Consider the following 17,904-nt stretch of genomic DNA (forward strand, 5'->3'; position numbering starts at 1 on the left):
TGTTTTCTCATCCAAGTAACAGCTTTCCCAGCCACAGGAAACCCATTGACCACCACACTGAGCCCTTCCTTGGCTAGGAAACAAAACTCTTCAAAGGCATTCAGTCTCTACTGCACTGGGAAATCTTAACGTATTCTCCGGCATAACATTTGTCCCAATTCAGCGTGCCTTCTAGATTTTATATTTCTAAGACATTTGATGTGAACCAACATTTTTTTTTTCTCTATCCAGTTACAGGTACTCTCTTCCTAAAGATGATAGACTGAAAGTAGAGAATTTGCTTTTTCAAAAGATTTGAACTTTGTTTACATAGTAAAACCAAAGCCACAGCTTTTGGGTTTTTTCTCCTAATTTGGAGGGAGAAGAGAAGAAAGTTATTTCCTATTCAGATTAGTTTCTCAGGATGAAGTAATTGTGTCTAGAATAAACCTTGGTTCTTTCTCTAAGTTCTTCCAGATCCTAAAGGTCCATGTGCTTGCAACTCTAACAGATTCAATCACTTCCAGTTCCTTTCCATTTGTTTGTGTGTTCAGTTTTGTTTTGCTTTACTGAAACTCGGTTTACATTTAGATTTGCCTAGTTAAGTAAATCACCAAGTGAAAGTGATTACAAACTTGTCAAAGTTGGGCAGCTAGGTGGTACAGTGGATAAAGTTCTGAGTCTGAAGTTGGGAATATCATCTCTCTGAGTTCAAATCCAGCCTCAGATACTTACTATCTGGGTAACACTCTGCTAGTCACTTCACTCGATTTGATTCAATTTCCTCATCTGTAAAACGAGCTGGAAAAGGAAAACAAGCTGGCAAACTACAGCAGTATCTTCGTCAAGAAAACCCCAAGTGGAATCATGAAATGTCAGACAGGATTGAACGATAAGAAAAGTTGTCATAAACTTGAGAAAACTACTTGAATCCTTTCCCATTTTAGAGTAATGACAGGGTCGGGGGTTACCATTAGGATTTGACTCTCATTAGAAAGAACATCATGATCATATTTCAAACCACTTCATCTGGTCCATATTGTCCCAAAAGTTGGATTCACTTTTAGCTTCACACTCACCACTGAGGAAGATCTAGCTGACCCCAGGGAAATTCAGGACTAGCAGAGTATCTTGAATAGAGAAGGTGCTCAGATAAATGTGTTTACTACTGAAGAAGCAAAATATGGTGGGTCTCTTTGGGTTATCACTATAGGCTTCCTAGCCCAAGTGGACATTAACGTTTTTTACATGGAAGAATAGACTAAAGACATTTTCTTCAGCATTAACAGTGAATCCTGGCCTGCTGAGACTTCTCCACATCCAACTAAAGGAAGAGTTAGCTCTAGTAACTCTCTGCTGATGTATGAATAGGTTCTTTGTTTCTTCCGTGTCAAAATTCACAACTAACTGGCTTTCTTGACACATCAGCCTGGTATTTCACACATGGGTATTGTGAAGTGTGTAAAGGGATTCACCCAGGAGAGGGATGTTCCCCATTTCACTTTATCTTCCTCCACCCCCTTTTCACGCAAAAAAGTTTTATGTTTCAGAGTTGTTTCTAATGCAATGAGTCACCTGCAACTTTGCACCTCAATTGGGTGATTATCCACTCATTGAAGGGATATGGAAACTGAATTCTCCATTGGAACTTTTTCCCCCCCTTTTCTAATTGCCACTAAAATTTTATGAGAAAAAAAAAGACAATTCTAACTGACAATATGGGATGGGAGAATTCTGCCACATAACAGACATTTCAGAACGTCTCTATAATTTCTTTAATTATTCAAACAACAGAGCACAAGGGTAATAGCTTCAAGTACATTTGTATACATATTTTCAACAAGAACAGGTATGTATTTAATCATTCGCTAGGTCGGCAGCAACCATTATGCATACATTTTATACAAGCTATTGCCATTGTCAATCGTGAACATGGAGAGCCTCGAGTCAACTTGAGGATGGTGCCACGTTGAAGTCAAATGGTGGCCCCTTTTCCTCTCATCTAGCTTTTCTGCCATGTGACTCCTTGCTGTTAAATCTTTTCAATGCCCATGAAGAAAAGTGATTCTTTCGCCTAAAGCTCTAGAGATATTGTTAAAAGATGGAGGGAAAAGATAAAGAGTGTTTAAGGGAAGCAAGCCACAAGAACACACCTGGCTAAAAGAGTTTGCTGCCCACATGGCACAACTGAATTCTGTGCTCAGAGATTGTTCTGCTGAAGCCTTTAGAGACACACTGAGTGAGGAAGCGAAGAACCTGTTTCTGCCAGTCTTGTATCTGGCTGGATCTATACACACAGATCAGTTTTGCTCTTTTGCCTCCAAGTCCTGAGTCAGTGTAAGTCACATTAATTAAAATCTTGAAGCCCCACTTAAGTTTGTAAACTCTGTCTTTAAAACATGATGATCTCGAGAAGGAAATAGAATTTTACAGAATCTGGGAAGGGTCCCCCTCCTAGAGATAAAGCGCCCAACCCAACCCTGTCTTTACTGCATGTGGGTAGCCCGATGCCTCTGTTCCCACTGATTGCTTTAACCCAACCCTATAATATTTTAATATATAGAATATTATCAAACTATAAAAGTCTCTTTCCCACAAGGCCCAGTATGAAAATAAGAAGGGGAAGACACAGGCCCAATCCTCTAGCACTAACTCATTGCATGGGTCAGTTATGATTATGCCCCAGATATCACCCACAGGCCAAGTGCTGGTCATAGGACCAAAAATGGCATCCTTTGCTTAATAAAATCATATCATAGGATGACTGATTTATGGCTGGAAGGAAACTGGCAGGTCATCTAATCCAACCCTCTTATTTTATAAGTGATGAAATATCTAAGATCATATCATATTAACTGAAAGAGCTGGGATTTGAATTCAGGGTTTCCAACTTGGAATCTACCCATTTTCCTTTCACTATCCTCATCTTTCAAATGGAATTAGGTGAAGAACAGTAGAAAATTGAGGAATTTGGGCCAACTCCAGAAGATGAGTTAAACATGAATAATCTGAAGAAAAAGATTAGAAACAGAAAGGGTTTGTCTATAAGGTAGAATCAAGTTTCCAATTCCATGTAGTCACAGACCAGATGACCACAAGGACTTGGGGACTAAAGCAAAAAGATTTGGCCACACACACCGGACAAAGGTAAACCCCTAATCAAGCTATAGCCAAGGCTCAAGTCGATTCACAGTCTGATTCTGCAAACATGAAAGGATCAATGCTGGCCTACTCTGTAAAACCTCAGATCCTGAGTCCTGGGGAGCCAGTGGCCCTGCTAAGTCGGACCAAGCAAAGGGCTGCCTCATTGCTCCAGGCATGAAAGTTTGGGGAGGTCTGGAGACATTGTCGACTGTTTACAACAGTCTGCAACAGAACCCCGGGACATGCCATCCAGGTTCATACACAAAGGACAGATGGAAAAAAGAGAGACCTTGTTGTCTTTGCCCCAATACCCCCACAGAGCTGGAAAAGACTAGCAGCATCTCCTGAATCTGCTACAAAAACCAGAACAGATTGGGGAAAATGCCCACCCCTTTCAGAATCAATTCTTCAAGAAAGTGGATGTTCTTCCTCTAGTTCAGAGATCCTGGGAGATTTCTAAAGGATAGTGGCTGGGAGAATCAGATAGTAGTAGGCCATTCTCCATGCAGGGATGGAGCTATGTAGCCTTGAGGATCTAGAGAAGCAATAATGGGACTGGATCACAAAACCCAGAAACAGAGAAAGTGCAATGAGACATTTTCTGGCATCCAAAGGACAGGTTGGGGCCTACTTGTAGGCCCCCAAAAGTGAGCCAACTGAGCAGACTATATACTACAGAATAGGACATTAAGGGAGAAAGTTCACTGAAAGTCCCTTTGAGGTTGACTCCTCTTTGACAAATTAGTTTTTTTTTTTGATCAAGAGGAAACCCTGCCCCTCCACACATGCCACTACCACCACATAACACCCATCCATGGGGAGTATAGAAATAACTTCACAAAATAAATACAACAGATTGAGGTTTCTGTAGAGAGGAGGCTAAACAAGTTGATTTGATGTATTTGGTTACCTACTTAAGTTTATCTGAATTCACAGTATAAGCAACACATCTAAATAGAATATCGGGAATTCCTTTTAGTATCGGGGTTTCCCAAACAAAGAAGTCAAAAAGAAAAAAAAAAGGGCTGCAACAATAACTCTTAGTTATTATATACTAACCAGATTGTGCATGGCACATTTTATTTCTATAAAACTATTAAAACTATTACAAAATATTTTAAAAATACATTTTAGTAAATTTACAGTAGTTATTTCTCAATTTATTAATGCAAAACATCCTTTTTTTTCCCTCTGTACAAACTACAGGCTCCATCTTTGTGGGCTCATTACCATGTGCGCTTTTTTAAAAAATATTATTTTCTAATAAATTCTTTGAAGTTAAAAATAACAAAGTTCTTGCGGTTTGCAAAAAAAAAAAAAAAAAAAAAAAAGTGTAACAGTCTTGACTTCCAAGAACGTGGCCATAATGATGCTGACAATGCAAATATTAAAGCAAAAAACAATACAGGAGATGGCTGTTACAGTGGAAACTAGTTAAATTAAAATAATATATTCTCATATTTTACACTATTTCAAAAAAAAACAAAATGTAATTCTGTTAAGTATTGATCTCTCAAAAAATCTAATTTACAATTCTGCGTACAAAAATATAATTTGTGGACCCCCACGAAGCATGTCTTACTTTACACTTGCTGGAAAGCAGGAGCGATGCAAAGGAGGAGTGGAAAGTACAGAATTTTGCTTTCTGAAAGTCAGGACACGCGGGACATGTAGAAAAATAGACTCTGAGCAGTTTTGCTTGGCCTCACAAAATAATCTTTCCCCCCTGTGAGTACAATTCACATGATAATAATAAGTTATCAAAGAAAAAAAAAACTATTTAAGGCTCTTGAAGGTCCGGTTCATATTATTTAAAACATCTATTCAAATACCAAACAAATAAATAGCCAGGAGAGGAGGAAAAAATAATAACAAAAATAAAACAATAACAAAAAGCCAACAAAATTAAAATATATATAATATATATATAAAAACTAAACACAACAACAAAACTTCCCGGGGTCTGTGTTTCCTTAAAGTCTACTTTGGACTGTCCTACTTTATTATCATTATTATTATTATTATTAATTATTATTATAATTAAAAGTCTCATTCCGTGCTCTCATAATTTCTTTTTGTTGTTGTTACCCCCACCCTCGCCCTCCCGCCCCCCTTCCGCCCAGGATCCCCTTCTGTTTCAGCTGGACTTGACTGCCATCCCCAGGGGGTGCAGTGCGTCACTGTCCAACAGCCAGGTGCCTATTTGGTAGAGCAGCTGCGAGTACCAGTGGATGCCGGCCGTCGTGGCCCCAGCATCTGGAGCATCGGGCACATCTGGCGAGGCTGCGGGGAGGACGGCCCGGCCGCCCCCGCCCCCGCCGGGGCCGCCGCCGCCCCGGCCCCAGTCCCTGCCCGCGGGGGAGAGCACGGCCAGCAGGGCGTGGGCCAGTCGGAAGGGGGCGAACGCCCAGTGCGCCCAGCTGTGCTCCTCGATGACTGCGTAGCAAGAGGCCAGCACGCGGTTGATCAGGATGGTGCCCTGCGCCGTGAGCGGCGCGTAAACTCCCGAGGCCTCTTCGCGCAGGGACACGCTGTGCACGGCGGCCGGCAGCAGCCTCCGGTCGCCGCCCCGCTCCTCCATCACGTAGACCCTCTGTCCGGGGCGGACGCGGCTGGCGAAGAGCGACTGGCGTCCGGCCGCGACCCCGGGCGGTGGCTTCTGCCAGGCCCAGCCCGACGGCTGCTCCGGCGGCGGCAGCCCCGGCTCCCCCGGAGGCAGCGGCTCTGGACTCGAGTCGTTGTGCGGGGCGATGAAGAGCAGGTGCGCGGCGGTGAGCAGCAGGCGCTCCCGGGGCTCCCGCGTCTCGATCACGTAGAACACCTTTTTGGCGCCGTCCTCCCGGTCCAAGAAGGCCAAGAAATCGCTGTAGAGCAGGCGGCCTTGGTCATCGGCGGCCAGCACGCGATCCCCGGGGCTCAGGTCCTTCACCAGCTTCGTGCCGCCCTGCTCCAGGTGCACCGTGGCCGAGCCCGGGAAGCAGCCGCCCGACTTGGCGGCCACTGAGTTCTCTGCAGGTGGGAGCGGGGAAGAGAAAGAAAGGGGGGAAGGAGGGCTGTTAGTACCGAGAGGAAGGCAGCGCGGGACAGGTGAGCCTGGCGGGGAGAAATGAGGCGGGGGATGGGCAAATCCTGGTGAGGGCAGGTTCCCGGAGCAGAACACAGGTCACTCTCCCCTCCCCCCCCTCCCCTTTTTTAATTCCCTACGCCACGGCGCGAAGACCGGGAACAAATTCTTTATCATCTTCTGGGACATCAAGGGTATGGAATTGCTCCACAGTGGGAATTTGTCACGTCTCCCCTCCGAAGGACTCCTGCCTGCCTGCCCCTCCCCGCCGCTCCTCTTTACCGCTGGATTAGGTAGGTAGCTATCTCCCACTTGTTGGGGAGAGGTCGGGCTTTTCATTTTACGTTAGAAGTCTCTCTTTTTTCTCCCCGTCCCCCCAATCAAGGATGCTTACTCTCCAATCACCAACTCCTCACTCTGGGAGCGCTCTGAACAGCGGAGGGGGAGGGGCGGGGTGTGATTTTGCACCCAGGCTTACTGGGACGAATTCCCAGCGAAGGGCTAGTTCTGGGAAGGGCCGGTCTGGGTGGTGGCTGTTCTGGGTTTCTTGGGCGTAGGGAGGGCCGGGGTGGGTGAGCTAGACTAGACAGAGAGCGCTGAACTGGAGCTGAAGCCCCGCTGCGTTTGTCGGTTGCATGGGGTCTCTGATGAAAAATAACTGAAATAGTTGTAGCAACTCGACAAACACACCGGGCAATTGGTCTGGGAGGGAAAATCCGGCGTTTGTTTGGGTCCTCTAATTAAAATCTAATAAAGAACTCACGCATTGTCATTTCGATTCCTCGAATAAATGGGAGGCACTCTTGGAAGAGAGGACACTTCCATTTTCTCCCCCTCCTCCTCCTCCTCTTTCTCCTCTTTCTCCTCCTCCTCCTCTTCTTCTTCTTCTTTTGTGTGTGTGTGTGTATGTGTGTGTGTGTGTGTCACTCTCTCACTATCCACCCCGTTATTTGCTCAGGTGCAGAGCCCCCCATGTGCCAATTCACACACATACTCTCCAAAAACCCAGGCCCTCACAAGCACTATTTGCACAGCAAAGCCACTTTTGCAGGGCACTCAAGATGTGTATTTGAATTTTAAATGGAGGACCCTGCTCTAAGCACCAGATAGACGCGGCCCATTTTCAATGCCCCCTTTTAGCACCCCAGCCTCTCGCCCTCTCTGTCTCGGTCTCTCTCTATCCAGATGACAATAATTCAGGCTTTTGGAGGACTAGAGGGGGGCCTGGAAGGGGAGGGGGCGGAGGAGAGGGGGCTGTACTCTTCTTTGCATTCCAATCTCCAGGATCATGCTTTTTGCAAATAGAGATTGAGATAAAGAATCTTCCTGCTGGAATTACAGGGGTTTTAATCTTCTCATCAGTTTCTCCGTCATGAAGTGAGCCTCTGACCATTGGAAACCAGCTTTAGTCTTCGAAATAGGACCTGGTCTCTAGAAAACCCCATAGTAGAATCACACGACCCTGCCTGACACGCACTAGATATTACCCCCAAACCCCAAGTGTGTTCGGAATTTCAATGAGTAGCTTTCTAGTCCCTTGGAATTCTTCCTCTCCCTAGGAAAAATCCACACGGTAGATTATGCCTTTACATTGGGGAGGAGGTTTGGACAGGAGCAGGGGAAAGGGTGGGAAACCATTATGAAAAACAGAGAAGGCCTCAGAGGTCATTTCAGTGTCTAGACAGGAGAGCCTAGAGAGAGAGAGGCTCACCAGTTCCCCTGCAGGGTGAACTACAGAGCTACCACCCAAGCCCACCCTTCCCAATTTCAATAGAGTTTTGGAAGTGAGAAACTTTCTCATCTCTGGATCCAAGGAAGTGAATATTGCTAATTTTCTTTCCCTTGGTGAGTCCTTTCCTTCTGCTATAAATACACGTCATCACCACCCTCCATGTATTTTCAGGTTCCTTCCCTCCCCCCTTCTGTTGTTGCAACAACAACAAAAAAAGTCATTATTTTCTTTTCCCACCAAGTGTGTCTTGACACTTTTAAAATGTTTCTTAACTAAAAGATGCCATTAAAATACAGTTTAAAAACCAAGCAGGCAAAGCCAGGAAAGTGAAGAAAATCGACTTTTCTGAAATTCACCGTTAACTGCTTTACTAAATGTGTCAACTTATGTTCATAGGTGGAAAAAGCTTTAAAAAGAGATCCCAAGTGATGAATTGAAGTTGGGTGCTTTCCTCTCCCACCCTCCAGCCCTCTTCTTCTTCTTCTTTTTTCCCCCTTTTTTTCCCACAGCTATTCCTCCTCTGTAACAGCATGTGGCGTTGCAAGCCCAGAGGAAAAAAAAAAACCACACAAGTAAAAAAAAAAAAAAAAAAAAAAAACCAAAAAAAAAAAAAAATACACTCTGGTTGGGGATATACCAGCTGCAGACCACAAGATGAAATCAAAGTTCTTGGCCCTCACCCACAGCAGTAAGTAATCTTAGCAGAGCTAATAATAATAATCAGGGCTTCCGAGCGTGTGGCCATCCAGATGTTTGGAAGCACTAATGTTTGTTGGGAGCATGCGAAAGTTCTCCCATTTATTTATTCATTTATATATTTACACTAGTTTCTAAATCCACAGATTTGAATATGAGTTCATTTAAAAGAAACTTTGGGACCTCATCTTCTCCGTAAACTGGAATACTATGACATAATGTGGACGTGAGTGTGGTAGGTTGGTTGTTAAACCTCTTAGAGAGGAAGGGAAAAAACCAATTTAGTCTGACTGGATTTTCTTTAAGTGGCTGCACTGAGCTTGGTTGCTATTTTAATATCTTTGCTGAATATTTACATCCTTGGAGCAGCTGTCATCTCCCTTCACTCTATCTCAATGCTTCCGTCTTCTCTCCGTTCCTATCCCTGTCCTCTTCTAGAGCTGCCTTAATACAAGCTTGAAATACAAGAATAGGTATATAAAAGGGAAGGAAGGTTGAAAGGAAGGAAATAAGGAAGCAGTCGAGGAAGGAAAGACCAGAGGAAGGGATGGGAACTTCCCTACTATGCTGAAGACCCATTAGAATTGTGTTTGGAAATAATTTGGGTGTTTACATAACATATAATCATGGTATTGGGGACAATTCTTAGAATGGTAGGACTGGAAGTTGAAACCCAGAGGTTTTAAGTAGAGATGTTAACTGATGACATCAAGTCCCTTACCAGATGTATTTCTCTATTATTTTCTTCCTGTCTTCTGTCTCTACTCTTTCTGTCTGTGTATCTCTCTGTTCGTTTTTCTTGTATACACACACATTCTCTCTCTCTTTCTGTCTGTCTCTCTTCCTCTCTCTTCCTTCCGCCCCTCCCATCTTTTCCCAGAAGAGGCTACAATCATAGAAAGTATCCAGGGTCCTAGAGGAGGGCAAGAATATAACTCAGGAAGTCTCACTTGCAGATCTGATGGTGCTAGGGAGGGCTTATTGGGGGAGGGGGCATTGTTGAGAGATAGGAAACCAGGGTAGGGGTGAGGGTAGGGTGAGTGACTGGCTTGCTTGCTCCCTTACCTGCTTTCACAGAGCAGTGGATATGGGCTTTAGATTCGTAATAGACCCAGTCGAAGCCAGCCTCCACGGCCAGGCGGGCCAGCATGCCATATTTGCTTCGGTCCCGGTCTGAGGTGGTGATGTCCACTGCCCGGCCCTCATAGTGCAGCGACTCTTCAGAGTGGTGACCATCCTCATCCCAGCCCTCAGTGACCCGAAGTTTCACCCCGGGCCACTGGTTCATGACAGAGATAGCCAGGGCATTCAGTTTGTCCTTACACCTCTGGGGATAGAATTGGGAGAGGTGTCATAGAGGAGGGAGAAGACAGATGGAGAGCTTGTTAACAGGACTGAGAACTATTCCTGCTTCTTATACCCTCCCTCTCCCTATCCCACCCTCTTTTCAACAGCCTCTCTTGCTTGTGGCTCTTGACACCCAGGAAGCAGCTCTTTAACTTCCTGTCACTAGGGGTCCAGTAGTCTCAGGTAGCAAAACTTCCTTGATTTGGAAAGTCTAGGTAGTCTGAGGGAGGCCTTATTTTGTATCAACTCAGTTTAATCATGTATGTGTGTATTGGGGACAGGGTAGGAAAAAACAGAGGGATGGGGATGGGATGGAGAGCTGAGGTCCTGGATTCAGGACTAACTGGCTCATGATCCACTTTTGTAGTGTAGGACATCTGGGGATGCAAATTTATAGAGAACAAATTCCTTTTGGGAAGAGTGGCTTTTTGAAGCACTGAGGCAGCAGTTCCAGAATGACAGGTTTTTGAGGTGGAAGGGACCTTAAAGATCACTTAGGCCGACCACCTCAGTTTAAACAGATGAGGAAACTGAGGCACCGAGAAGTTAAGGTCAAGGTGAATTAGGTCCATTGACTCCAAATTAAGATCTTGACTTTCAAAATACCATTTCCCAGCAGTTTGAAGTCAGAGTAGTTTAAAAAGAGGGAACTCTGTGAGAATATGACTTGTTTGGATTTTCAGACTTCAGAAAGCATACCTTATTCTCCCCCCCCCCTTTCTTTCTGATGCTCTCCCACCCTATGTGTCTCTGAAACTTTTCATGTTCCTCTTCTATGGCCACAACAGCTTCCCACACATTTGCATGTCTTTTATCTGTCCCTGACGGGACCCCTCTCAAACGAGCGTCTTTCTCTGCATCCCCCAGTCACTCCCCAAAATCAACTCTCCTTTCAGAGCAAATCACCCCCTAAAGCCCTCAGAATTAGAAGTAGATAGTGAAATGGGAGAGAGGCCTTGCATTTCATTGATATGACTCAAAATACACTGTACATGTCTTAAAGAATGAAAAGTCATGATTAATCTCTGGGACCTTTCCTGCCCACCTCAAGACTTTTTAAGGGGAAGATTAAGCCAAAGGTAAAAAAGGAAAATAAAGCTTGCAAGTTGATAGCAAAGTTTAGCAGGGGGCGGGGGACAAAGAAAAGTAACCAGGTGAGTTATAATTTTCCATATGGGCTAGGGCAGGATGACAAACATTCTTTATCTGGAGAGCCACATTCTTTTTACTCTATGGAGTTCTTTTCTGCTTAGGTTTTCTGTGGTCTGATTGTATTTCTTGTTTTCTTTAACCTCTTCCCTTCCCTCCTCTCTTGTTCTCTTGGCCCCAGTTTAGAATGGTGTCCAGCAAGTTTGAAGAGCAAACTGAAGAGTTTAAGGGAGGGGGTGGTGTTTCTATGTATAAAGAGGGGTGTGTGTGTGTGTGTGTGTGTGTGTGTGTGTGTGTGTGCTGGGAGAATAGGAAGTAAGGAAGGAAAATGTTTCCATAAGAAAATCTAGAAAGTAGAATGACATTCTTTTTGCTTCTTTTTCCTTCATCTGTCTACTACTTATCTATCATCTATCTATCCATCCATCCATCCATCTCCTCGTCCCCCACACAAAGTTTATGCCAAAATGCTTTCTTTGTGATTATTACAATTTTATATTTGTCTTGAACCAGTTCAAAAAGAATTCTAGTAAAAACCTGAAATATGCTTTTAGAGTGTAGGAAGTGGGGTTCCCAGATAACTTTCCAAACTTTCCTCTTTCTTCAGTCAGGTTAGCTGAATGAATGGGAAAATTGAAAGAGAAATTGGTGATGGAGGATAATGATTAAGAGGTTGGAGAGGGGATGATGGTGGATTTTGTGTCTTCAGATGATAAAAGACAGGATGTCTTTTTTTCTAGTTAGAGTCAGAAATCAGAGGCAGAAGCAGAGACATTGAGAAAACCAGAGGTGATGTTAGTCAAGGGACCTGGACTGGCTCTCTGCGGCTGCTAGGGCTGTTTGCTGTTAACTTCTTCCAGGGATAGAGAAGATGTTTGACCTTTTCCCAGACAACTCTCCCCAAAGAGGTTATCGATATATAAAATCGCCCACCACAAAGGACCCCCCCTTTTTTTTTTAGCAGCTTTTCAGAAAGCCTTTTTTTGGGGGAGAATGTTAGTTCGGAGTGGGGATGGGAGTGGAGGTGAAGATGCAAGGAAACTGAGAATTCTTATTACAGTTTTCAAGGGAACTTGACACGATTGCTTAACAGGAAAAGGTCTGAGTATTTGGCAGCAATAAAAACGGTAATATAATTGTGGGAGTTAAAACATAAAATAAAAACAAGTAGCAGTCCGCTGGAGGGGGGGGGGCGAGAAAGCTAGCCCTCGCGGGATTTTCCTGTTGTTCCCCTCCTCTCCTCGTAAGAGAGTTTAAGTGAGATCACTACAAGGATGACACGCACTTTATGTGGAAGACAAGCGATGAAACAAGAGGATTTATAACTGAGAGAATAAGCCCTCCCCGCGGTCACGCGTGCACGTGCGCACACACACACACACACATACTCGCGCACAGCTTCTCTTCCTACCCCGGATCCTTCCTCCAGCACTTCGCCACCCCCGCCCGCACTGGATAGAGAAGCTTTAAAGAGCCTGGGGGCAATCTAGGGAAGTGGGGAGGAAACGCTTCCACTCCAGGATCGGGATCTCTGACTTAGCTGGAGCCGCTAGGAAATGGGAAATCTGCGCCAGGAGACACGCGGAGAGAAAGAAGGTTCGGGTTGGGGGAGTAAGGAGTGTGGATGGAGACGGTGGTGGCGTAACACGGGGCAAATACACCATCCCCACCCCGTTCCCCTGCCCCAGGTTTCCTATGAATTCTTTCTGGCAAAAGGAGAAGTACCAACAGCCTCACCGCCACCGCCGCAATCGCCTCCTTCTCCCTCCTCCCTCTTCCCTCCTCCCTCTTCTTCCTCCTCTTCCACTCCCCCTCCTCCTCCTCTTTCTTCTCTTCCTCCACTTCCTTATCTTCTTCCTCCTCCTCCTCCTGCTGCTGCTGCTGCTGTTGCTGCCTGAAGGACTCTCACTCTATACTGGCTGAGTTGGATTGTCGAAGTCAAAAGCCGTGAAGCTCAGACAATTTATTAATTCACTGGGTCGTGTGCCACGAATCAAGCCCAATTCTGTTCACTCACCGTGAAGCCCAGCAGGGCCGCCTCAGCTCGGGCTTTTGTGTCAGCTGAGGCAAAGTTGTTCAACACGCCCCAGCTCTCTGCCAAGTGCCTAACCTCTCCCTACACAAATGAATGCTCGGAGGAAACACTTAACAGGTACCTGCCACTGTAAACAAGCTGGTGGGTTTCCCATAATGAGGGGGACCCTAAACTGTAAAAGAGCCACAGCCCCCCAAATCATAACCTACATACATCTCCTGTCTTCCTTAACTAAATACAACTCCCCTCTCCTCACACCGCGCCTCCCCCCACCCCCATATTTCCACATTCTCTAAAGCAGACAGGATATTTGCTAAATACCGCCACTTCGGGTAACCTTCCGAGCAGATCCCGCTTCCTTACTAGTTCCCCGCTGTCCCCTTTTCAGACCATTGTCACCCTCAGACTGGGAAGCTGACCTGCCTGAGCCTGTACATGTGTGTCCGTCTGTGTTTCCACCTTTCCTAGAGTTAATATTAACCAGTAGCTAATGCGTTCAGGAACGGCTCTGAAAGTTCCACTGGGGAAGATTTCGCCATGGTTGAGGGATTTGTGAAGCAGCACACACACACACACACACACACACACACACACACACTATAGTGTGTTGCATCTAACTCAGGAAGATCGCCTGCTGAACCCCAGTTCAGAAGATGTCTCTGCAGAAAACTCATTACTTTAGTCCTCCCATCCCCCACTTCCATCGCCCTGTCTTTCAGATCAACTGAGTATTATTTCTACCAACAGCATCCCCCCAAATGCCGACTCTCTTCCCTGTCATTCTCCCCCCCCCCAACAACACACTTTTCACTTGGGGAGCCAGAGAACAGAATGTTAGGAATGGGAGTAGGGTGGGAGAGAGCGCTTACTTCTTCCTACTACCAATGCATTTTTGGGGGGTACTTGCATGACAGGGTTACGGGGACTTAGGTTCCCCTTACTTCAGTAATCCGTCTGGCTGTTGCCCCCTCCCCCCATCTTTTGTGTCGGGAACAGGAATAGCCAATGCTCGGGTGTGTGTGCGAGTGTGGGGGGGACTTATTTGTTTTCGTTTCGTTCGTCTGAGGGAAGTTGACAGAAGGTCAGAAGTTCAAATGCTGCCAGCCAATGGCAGCGAGAGTGGTCAAGCCTGTAGCAGGCACCGCGCTGAATTCCCTGGGAAGGGCAAGTAGTTAGGGGGGCGGGGAAGGAGACGCAGAGGTAGACGGGGGAATGGTTTGGGGGGAGATACAGAGTTAGTGGGGTGAGCGTGAAAGGGAGAGAAGAGCAAGATTCAAAAGAGGCTGGGGAAGAGGAAACACAAGAGGAAAGAAGGGGAAGGACAGACTAGACAGAGGAGTGAAAGAAAGAAGATACGCTATCACCAAGCACTCCTTCGGAGTTCCCTCTCTAGCTACCCACCCAGCCCTTTAAAACACCATCACCACACCCCTCCTCCCTCTTCCCTCCTCCCTCTTCCCTCCTCCTCCTCCTCCTCCTCCTCCTCCTCCTCCTCCTCCTCCTCCTCCTCCTCCTCCTCCTCCTTCTCCTCCTCCTCCTGCCGCCGCCGCCGCTGCCTGCTCCTCCTCAACCCTCGCCTAGTCAGCCCCCTCCCCCAGCAGCCTTATTTAATTATTATCATTATAGTATTATTATTATCATCACCATCGTCCTACTTATGTAGCTAATTCGCGGGCGTGATCTTTTAAGGAAGGGGAAGGATTTCTTCCCTTCGGGTTTAGGAGAATCTGGACCTGTGACGGCGGCGGCGGCAGCGCCAGTAGCAGCAGCAGTAGCAGACCCAGCCTCTGTCGTATTCGAAAGGATACAAGCTGAAACCCTAGCCGTGGCGATCGATAAAGGAGGAGTAAGTGGAGCTGAAAATGCGTCTGACTTGGCGCACAGCTCCGCTGCCTTGCAGCTTTTCAAAAAGGCTGCGATGACTGAGGACTGTAAGCAGGGGGAACTGAGATCTGGCGGGCGGTGGGGATGGGTGAAACGGGTGCTCGGGCTGTCTGTCAGTCGGTCTTCCACAAACAAGAGCAACTGTTAACAGTGTTGGGAGCCAGGAACCTCCAGCCCTCCCTCGGGCCCCCCTCCCCCCAATCCTACCTCCGATCCCTAGCCATCTCACCCCGGCCCAGCCCCCCGCCCCCAGCGGGTTTATGAGCAGCCAGAGGCAGGCTAGGGACAGAGGTTGGGGATGGGGGGGGGGGGAGTGGAAGCTCCTGTCCAACCAAGCTGGCAAACTCAGTCCACCACGCTGCACTCAACCTGCACACTGTGGCCTGTACATAATTGAGGCTCACGCTTTTATCTGCCTACAAGAGCCCGCGTCAAGGCTCTAGGTAAGATTTAAGGTGGTCGAGAGCAGATCTGGAGGAGAGCCCGACAAGGACACTCGTGAAAATGAAATAGAGTCATCTTCCAGGGCCGGCTTATTCCTGCCCCTCAATAAATCAACGACCTGGGGGATTGAGTAGGGATGGAAGGGGGGGGAAGATCCTTGCCAACTCCGACCCCCCCAACTTTCCACCCCCACTAGTGCGTCTCCTCCAACCTCATTGCGTTACTAGCACCAAAGGTGGGACTTAAATATTTTAATAGGGCAATAAAAATGATATTGACCTATATTTGCAAGGAAAACCATTTCTAGCTTGTTAGATCCATGGAGTTTCAGAAACTCCGTGACTGGCGGTCGAATTTGCTTCTCAGACGTCTCAATGTGGGAAAGGAGGCACGAAGGGAACGTTTGTTTTGCGGTTTCTTCCTTGCTTTTTCTTTTTTGCAATAAAATAAATAACAAGCCTAAGATAGTTCTGCATTCCATCTTTCCACTATTCCCTCTCCCCATCCCCCACCCAATATTTATTCGGTTGTAATTCTTGAGCAATCTGATTTAAAAGAGAGTGATGCAATGCTAATAAGTTGTAAGTCCCTCCCCTAAGGTACCACGGGCGACGGGAGAAAGAGAGCATCCTTAAAGAAATATCAATATATTCACACTCGGATGGGCACAATTGCAAAAGACGGTATTGCAATACAAGCTACATAATACAGAAATGGGAGAGCAATAGCTGTGGCTGAAGCCACACTGCCTTTTGTCAGAACAGCCTTCCTGGCCTGGCGAATTAAGAATTTATTTGGGATGTGGGAAGAGTGGGGGTGAGAAAGGAAATAAAAAAGGAGGCAGGAAAAAAGTGTCTTAAGATCTAATACTCCCAGAGACGGTAATCGCTATCTATCTGGTGGTCACTGTATATATTGATGGAGGGAGGGGGGGCCGCGAATTTTCCCCTTCTCCCATCCCTCCTATTTCTGTTTCCTCTCCCCTTCCTCTCCTCCCCCAAGCAATAAGGGCAGACTCAAGGAGCCGAATGCCCTAAAAGCTGAGCTCTCTCTAGCAAGTTGCATGACAGGGCTGAGACAGGGTTGGGAGTAGAAGACCAATAACACAGAAATCAAATCAATGACATAAAACCCGAGCTCAACTGCCACTCTCCCCACCCCCATCGCTATCCCCAAACTTCTTTAGCTGTACTCATAATATGGGCTCTTTGAGAAAGAGGAAGGGTGATGGGGTAGGTGGGTGAGGAGGAAAAGGGTTTATGATCTTAAAATCGAGAAGGAAAAATAAAGGACAGAGGCTCCTGAGCGCTTCCTTACACGTTTTCCTTGCCTTTCAAAGAAACACATTAAACGCCACACATGGATGGATGGGTTTCTACCTGAGTCATCAGCCGGTCCGCTCCGGTGTTTTCTTCATCCTTAAATATAATGTCAGGGTTGTAATTGGGGGTGAGTTCTTTAAATCGTTCGGAGTTTCTGGAGATCTTCCCTTCGTATCTTCCACTAGCCCCTAGGGTCTTCTCCGCCACGTTGGGGATAAACTGCTTGTAGGCTAAGGGGGTCAGCTTTTTGGGGTGCCGCCTCTTCCCAAATCCCCTGCCAGGTCCGCATGCCAGCCCCGAGGACATCAAGAGAGAAGAGACGAGGACCACCAGCAGAAATCTCGTCAGCAGCAGCATCTCGTCCATTGAATCCAGTTACTTCAAAGCTTCCTTGGTGTGTGTGTATGTGTGTGTGTATGTGTGTGTGTGCGCGCCTGTGCGCGTGTCTATCTCAGGCTGTCTCCCTAGGTTGGTCTCTCTCTCTCTCTCTCTCTCTCTCTCTCTCTCTCTCCTCCCTTCCTCCCTCTCTCCTCTTTCCTTTTCTCTTTTCTCCTTCTCTCTGTCTCAATAAAGCTTTGCTTCCTTGCTGGTTCCTTCAACTATCCACCGATTCCTATCGAGACAGGTGCTGAAATGGCAGGCTGCCGGTCGCTGATAACGGAACACATCGGAGTTGGGTCGCGAGACAGCAATCAAAAGACAAAAAGAGTCTGATTTTAATGGTAGCAAGCCTAGAAACGCTTGTGAGAGAAGCCTGCCTTTAGCACTATATTATAGCTGGCAGGGACCACATCTGATTGGCCGAGGCGAGACAGCCTGTCTTCTGATTTAACCCTCAAAAAGGCAACAAAATGTTTCTTCTGTTGCTGCTGCTGCAGCTTGCTGCTGCTGCTGCTGCCGCCGCACTTTCACCTGAGGGCTGGGGCGGGGGGGTGGGTGGGGGTGGGGGTGGGGGGGAGAAGAAAGAAAAAAAAAGAGAAAAGAAAGGGGAAGGGGGGAAATACAAAAAGGGTTGTATAGCAGCGAGGTAGAATCTGGTTTATTAGCATAACACAAATTACATGGTTTTTCTTAAACTTTCTTGGGAAAGGTAAATTTGTCAAGCAAA

At 46.5% G+C, this 17,904-nt stretch overlaps 1 protein-coding gene across 1 annotated transcript; it reads right to left on the reverse strand.

The window, feature by feature from the left end:
• Nucleotides 1-5,219: 5,219 nt before the first annotated feature.
• On the reverse strand, nt 5,220-17,551 carry SHH (sonic hedgehog signaling molecule). The gene is made up of 3 exons (XM_031939527.1): nt 16,854-17,551; nt 9,681-9,942; nt 5,220-6,132 (listed from the first exon to the last, which is right to left on the reverse strand). The coding sequence occupies exons 1-3, from the start codon at nt 17,160-17,162 to the stop codon at nt 5,261-5,263; spliced, it is 1,443 nt and encodes a 480-aa protein (XP_031795387.1). The 5' UTR covers nt 17,163-17,551; the 3' UTR covers nt 5,220-5,260.
• Between the last annotated feature and the right edge of the window lie 353 nt (nt 17,552-17,904).

The sequence above is a fragment of the Sarcophilus harrisii genome, chromosome 5, assembly GCF_902635505.1.
Source record: "Sarcophilus harrisii chromosome 5, mSarHar1.11, whole genome shotgun sequence".
Classification (NCBI taxonomy): Eukaryota; Metazoa; Chordata; class Mammalia; order Dasyuromorphia; family Dasyuridae; genus Sarcophilus; species Sarcophilus harrisii.

Excerpts from the sequence above, each read along its gene's own strand:
- SHH (XM_031939527.1), bottom strand. The coding sequence starts at position 17,162 with ATGGACGAGATGCTGCTGCTGACGAGATTTCTGCTGGTGGTCCTCGTC. Across the intron at positions 9,943-16,853 it reads CGGACCGGCTGATGACTCAG|AGGTGTAAGGACAAACTGAA; the intron begins GTAGAAACCCAT and ends TTCTATCCCCAG. Across the intron at positions 6,133-9,680 it reads CCACTGCTCTGTGAAAGCAG|AGAACTCAGTGGCCGCCAAG; the intron begins GTAAGGGAGCAA and ends TCCCACCTGCAG.